The sequence below is a fragment of the Olea europaea genome, chromosome 21, assembly GCF_002742605.1.
Source record: "Olea europaea var. sylvestris chromosome 21, O_europaea_v1, whole genome shotgun sequence".
NCBI lineage: Eukaryota > Viridiplantae > Streptophyta > Magnoliopsida > Lamiales > Oleaceae > Olea > Olea europaea.
Window position 1 is genome coordinate 16,167,192 of NC_036257.1, and position 6,682 is coordinate 16,173,873.

At 33.1% G+C, this 6,682-nt stretch overlaps 1 protein-coding gene across 2 annotated transcripts; it reads right to left on the reverse strand.

Moving 5' to 3' along the window:
- Positions 1-49: 49 nt before the first annotated feature.
- Positions 50-6,629, reverse strand: LOC111370905 (tobamovirus multiplication protein 1-like). 2 transcript variants are annotated; one of them, XM_022992802.1, is made up of 10 exons: positions 6,384-6,510; positions 6,226-6,277; positions 5,048-5,213; positions 4,847-4,942; positions 3,898-3,958; positions 2,684-2,748; positions 2,023-2,097; positions 1,857-1,932; positions 876-1,039; positions 50-435 (listed from the first exon to the last, which is right to left on the reverse strand). In XM_022992802.1, the coding sequence occupies exons 1-10, from the start codon at positions 6,493-6,495 to the stop codon at positions 412-414; spliced, it is 891 nt and encodes a 296-aa protein (XP_022848570.1). In that variant the 5' UTR covers positions 6,496-6,510; the 3' UTR covers positions 50-411. The 2 variants fall into 2 exon arrangements, with proteins under 2 accessions (XP_022848570.1, XP_022848571.1); XM_022992803.1 differs by lacking the exon at positions 50-435 and adding an exon at positions 1,121-1,146 and having other exon boundaries at positions 958-1,039; positions 6,384-6,629.
- Between the last annotated feature and the right edge of the window lie 53 nt (positions 6,630-6,682).

The following is a 6,682-nucleotide window of genomic DNA, read 5'->3' on the forward strand; positions in this document are numbered from 1 at the left end:
CTTCTTTCAAAATGCCTTATAAGTTACTTATTTTAATGTAAAATAAAAATTACTTCCAAGAAAAGTAATATCTTTCTCCATTACAAGTACTACAGTTCACAATACAATAGTTAAGGCACAATACACCATGAGGATGTCAAACAAAGCCTAATTAACTGGACCAGATCAGGCTATTACTAAAAAGAAATCTCCTTGAGATTTCAGCGAATCAATTGTTGATATATATACAAAAGCCAAAGTAGTCAGAATCATGCAATCAGAATTCTTGTGGCTCCACTCTGAATCCTATGTAAAGCTTGCATTCACGCTATTTCTCGTCTCGTGCTACCAGTGACAGTCTTGGTCGTATAAGCATCCTTCTCCATATTCTTGCCTCGGGCAAATTATGTAGAACAAAATTTCGACTATGTTTCATATGGGACTTGCTCTTGATCCCTACATTTAAGTAGAACCTTAATCAACTGATAAAACCAAGACATCCACATTGCAGGATCCTTTTCCATTTCTCCAAGCAATGTAAATGAACGACATGTTTGGTACAGAGGAAGGGATACTAGACAATATTAAGGGTCTAGTTTATTAGTTTCTGGTCAATAAAATATATTACCTGAATAGAAATATAGTTTAATAATGAGTGTGTCAATCAATAATTTTCTAGTCTACATATATACTTATAATTCGATTTAGATTTAGTTTCCTTCATTCACAGATTTTGAAACGTACAAAAATCTCCACCTTTCTGACTGTTATGAAATCAATAGGAAGAAGTGTAGTTTCTAGTCGAAAGCACCAAGAAAATCAACTGTGAAGCAACCATTGAAATTGCAGGAAATTTATAAAACCACTTTGTACAAGAGCAAACATTAGAAGCTAACCTGGTTCGACATGCTTGTTGCTGCAGTCCAGCTCTGCGGAGGCAGTGTCACTGAATCGTCTCTGATGAAAGTTATCGTTCTCGTTTCTTGCTCTCGATTAATTACGAGTGGAGGTGGGAGCTCCCTCATTACCCAAAGTACAAAGGCAGAGGGCACTGATGAGCCTGGAAAAGGATGCATGCACACACATTAATTAAAAAAATCTCCATGATAATTAAGTCGACGTTTAACATGGAAGAAAATACCATCACGCGAGATCAGGCATTTCTCTCTGCAAGGAGATAAAATATCCCAATGAGTTAACCTCTATAAATGGGAAACATATTTCAGCATTCTGTTCTAGATTCACTCTTATTAAAATGCAAAATACTCATCTTTGTCACTGGTCAAAAGATTCAAATTTATACCCCAAAAGTCATAATTTTAATCAACACTTTCAGATATCTTTCTCATCATCAGTAATACATTAATTGCTCTTTGATTAAATTGAACAATGCACATCTCACTTGATGGAAGCAGAGGAGAAAATGATGTGCACTTAGAGATGGGATCAACTCGCAATTAGAAGGGCATGCTCTGTAAATCATATGACTATGTTGTCTCATCATACTGACAAATCTATTTTGTAAATTTTTACATCAAGAATAGCAAAAAGGAAACATGGATATACCAACAATACAGAGTCTTCAAGTTTGACTGCATGGCCTTCACAATTCAATGATTCTTGGTTCAACATTCATTATCACATAAAAATGATTGAAATATAAAGGTGCACGTAAACAACCTACTCTACCAAAACAGTTCCTGAACATTGCTGGTTAAATCACAATCATGTTGATAATAGCACTCAGAATTATTTTTTTATTTGAAATGGATAGAAAGATGATATTACCATCTAGACTAGAACACACTATATACGGAAAAATAATGACACAGATCAAGAGTTTCAGTTTAAATCTTTGGATGAGTTAGAACAAATACCTGTGAAATAGTACAGAACCAGTAGAAGAGAGGTATATACACCGTCTATCTCTTCTTGATGCCAATAATAAATCAGCTGTAATATTGAAAATCTTTTCATTAGATATTTGTTGCGTCAAAAACTGGAATGGAAGGGAGCTTGTTACAGAACAAACAGAAAACTTACAGGTATATTTGTAGATATAGTAACAATAGCACTTGATGTGAAACATACAACAGATACAATAGCCAAACCTGCAACCTATACACATAAAATTATGTTATAGAAAACCAATTATTGCAACACAAGTACTTGTACCTATTAAAGCGTAATATCTGCAACCTATAAACAGCAAAGTATGTTGAAGAAAACCAATACCATAAGCAAATGAAGAAATAGTGTGGGACTAGTTGCAAAAGAATAATGGAAAAGAACAAGAAATGACTATTTCCAGACAAACTGAAATGTATTCAAGAACATACATTTCTTTGAAGGAAACAAAGAAACTGCATTGCAACTCTTACCACAAGACTGAAGTGATAAAAGTTCTAAAAGGTAAGTACTTCCAGACTATTGAAATCATCCCCAGCCATATGCATACAGCATCAAAACATAAATTCCAACAGATTTAACCCATTTGGGAAAAACATGAATGGAATCTCACTGGCTCAAGAAATCTATACATCATCAATTTACTCTGATAAGCATGAAGTTACCTTTTTATTTCTATTTTCATAAGCTCCATTAACTAAGCACAATTACATTGAGATTAAGAGAAGCGAAGTAAAGCTTCTTATTTTCGTAAGCATCACAGTAAAATTTCCTGGAGTACAATTGAGTAACTTACTTTCCACTTCTCTGATGAGGCTTGCTCAGATCTCACTTTTCTCATTTTCAAGAACAATATAAGCCCTGATCCAAATTTGGTTCATGAAAACAAACGAGACGCATTAGTTGGAGAGAACTAGAGATAATCATAGTGGAACTCCTACGTAAGAAATAATAATGAACATATTTGTGTTTTGTAATTATGGTCAAGAATGAGTGCTTTTCCAAAACAATTTCAACCCAGAGGTTCTCGAATCATTTTTTTTTTTTAAGGCTCTTTAATTCTTATGCAGTTGAAAGTACGTAGCAGGATGAGATTCAGACACTTGTTGGGCAGAAAAATTTTAAAAAGGAAATCATTTCTGACCAAAAGAATCTTTACTTGCACACACGTTTTCTCAACTACCATGTTTGAAACTCCAGAACTCAGTCATGCAGCAGTTGCCTAAATTGAGCATAGCTATCACCTAGAATTTTACTTGACTCTCCTCTCTTCTTTTTTGGTTATTGTTATCAGAACTTTGTCCTCCATTCTAGTCTCTCAAGAATTATATATAATCATTTTAAGAACAAATTAGAGCACTTTTTTTTTTTTTTATCATATCACATTATCAGAGTGATTACAAGATATGAAGCAGCAAAAATAAATCAAAAAATAATTGATACTGGATGATAAGAATGGAGATAAAAATAATGAAGAATAAGTAGTTCAGACAATTATCACTTTGATGGGCTTTATAATCCAGTACACTTGACAAGTATGATGCTTTCTTAAGCATATTAATGATTTTTTTTCTTACTTCAGTGATGACAACAAATTGTTGGCTTTGGCCTTTGGATTCATTATTTTCCGGAACATCACTCTCAGAATCTTCTTTCCAGGTTTAATACATGCATCATTTTATAGTATGCCAAATGGTTTTACTATAGATCACCACCGGATGGTCAATATCAGATAAATTATATTCATGATAGATGCATGCATAAGATTCTATGAGAATCAGCTTCATCGTAAAAATCAATAAATAGATAAATTCCTGTCCATATGAAAATATACCACTTCTCTCAACCTAAACCACGAGACTAATCTAAATGGGGTTTTCTGAAGCTAAAATTTCAGAAAATAGGAGTGTAAAAAGTCGACAAAAAAATAATTTATACATTATTACTGATAAACCAAAAAATAATAATAAAAAAAAATAAAAAAAATTGGTTAATATCATAAGCGCTCACCATAGCATGCCAAGGCTCCTCCCAGCAAAAGAACAGCAATCGCAAAAAGATCTACATATACCTGCAAGATTATTGCAATTGCACCTTCAACAAAACCAAACCAGACGTACATACACACAGAGAATAAGAAGGTAATATATTTCCGTATGAGAATTACAGGTTAAAAATATATTTTAGTTCACTTGAACAGGTTGCCATTTAAAGACATTTATATTTGTATACAATTCAGCAACAACATATGGACTATATAAATACAAAATGAATTGCTTTGAACATCTTACATCATGTGAACTAGAACTATCCCATTTAGTAAATTAACCATGCAAGATTCATTATGAACAGAAATGATTAACCATTGCCATGTCAAATCTTAAGAGTCTTACTAGCAACCCATCAGCAAGGACATTGCCATGGTTCAGTTATTCATATCCCAATAGAAGCCCCCTCTGTTGTTAGATTTTAATCAGCTAAAGAGCAAACTGTAATTTTTTATTTATTTATTTATTTATTTTGTAATTTCTAAATCTCGAAGGGAGAGGGAGGGAGCATACTGATAACTGAATTACTCAACTACTCATATGTCACCGTACATGCATATAAAAGAGTATCAAATAGTAACATAAAAGGGATGTTTACTCAGAAGAAATTACAAAACAAATATGATGTATCTTATATCTCCATTGAAAAAGTTATACTAAAACTGTATATAAATGTCATCGCAAGACCAAAGGTTCAATTGCAAAGATGCTTGTGTAGTCTGACTTATTATATTCCAGCAAATCCTTTGATAACATGCAGGTATATTTTCTCATAATAACATTCAAAAATTGTACTAAATTCTAAATATTTGTTAGCTTGCATGTCACAATTAAGATTAAAAGGCCAAGTCATAGCATTTGTTTAAAAACATAGGATAATCAGAAGAAACCAAAGGCCCACGTGTGCATGCCTGAGCAACGACTTCGGAATCGATTGGATTCTTTCCCATTCCAATCCAGATTAGCACAGCACATGCTATCATTATTGCAAAAACTATCACAGTAACCTGATGAAAATTCATTATTAGGTAAACTAAAATATGGATGATTATATTATAGGGTTACCAATGAAGGAAAAATGAATGTGTACAAAAGTTTTACTGCTTCAATACCAAAATCACAATTCTTTGCCGGCTTCCCGTACGGATCGCCCAAAAGGAGAAACATCTTCTGCAACCATTGGTATCAGAATCAGTTCTCCTCTTCTCCAGCAGGGCTTCTCGTGGACAGTATCCTTCATCCTCATCATCGTCATTTGACTGGTGGCAAAGGTCAATCCTAGAAACCATTCCAATTGAAGTTTATCTTTTAGTTTCTGAAATCAACAACTTTGTTGGAATTTAGCATTCAAATATGTATAGAACATTGAATTAGCTCTTTAGAGGTATTATGTATGCATCCATTAAATGACAGTTCCACCGTCGCATGATGATGCAGGAGAGTGTGCCCATCACAGCTTGCAATTTTAGTATATATCAGAGACCAATTGTATTCTAGGCTTCCAGAGTTGGTTAAGAAAGTAGACATAGTAATTTAAAACTTTTCCATCATATATAAATGAAGTCACGCATGGAAACAAACTCCTGAAAAACTAGGGTTCTATACAAAATCTAAATTTAGAGCAGAAAATAAAGTTGCAAAATGTTTATTCAAGGAAAACCATCTACTTTACTAGATTGTTTTAATATGCCTTTGTTTGATCCCCATTCTTTGGAAAAAATGAATTCGTCTACAATGTTTTGACATCATTTCAACCACACATTCTTCAATAAAATAATGTTACATGCAAACCCAAAATTTTTCCTTATTTTTTAACCATACTTTTCTCATCAATACACTATTCAAAAATTCATTTTTCCCCTCAAAATGGGCTCAAACAAGGGCTATATGTCTTAAAATGGTCTTCATTAAAAGAACAATGCCAATATGTGTGAATGATTACTGGTAACCTAACACTGTAAATAAATCATGATTGCGATAACTGAATGTCCAAAAATCAATCCTTTCCATGCAAAATTGGATATGAAAAAAGAACTTGTATTTGACATTAACTTTATGTCTTGTGTACTTTAAGAGAAAATATATTGCAATAAACATCACAATCATATAATATATAGTTTTAATATTTGTTTTGTACTTTTTGTTCAAACAGAAGCAAACTGCATATGGTAAACGACAGATTTGACTGTTAAAGACCACTCAAATTTATTATCCAGAATGTAGTGTATTAAAATACATGTTGAAAAACAAAGCATTCAAATTCTCAAGTAACAAAACGAGAACGACTTACCAGAATGACAAGAGTAGAAAAAATGCTGCAACAAACAGAATTTTGGGTAAAGCTGCAAAATTAATATTTCCTGGTTTAAGCAACCTTTAAAAACTGTCATCGAGGACATCTACAGTTCAATAACCAATCAAGAAGGTTGAGAATTAGAATTTGCCTACCCATGACAACAAATCCACAGAAGTTTGACCACCAAAGCCAGCCCTTGCAAGCAGCAACAAGACTTAAAACAAAATAAAAGAAATACCCTGCCAGTAGGAAGTTATATTTCATTATCCATCATGATCCAAAAAAGGACTTCAGCTATCTTCTGAGACGCATTATTGAGATCAATGGCAACGAACAGCTTCAAGACAAAAGGCTAAATAAACTAAATCTAAACACACATGCATAGGTACTGCCGATGAGATTGTGAACATAATAAGGCCAAAAAATATGCAATGTAAACTTAAAGTTTAGG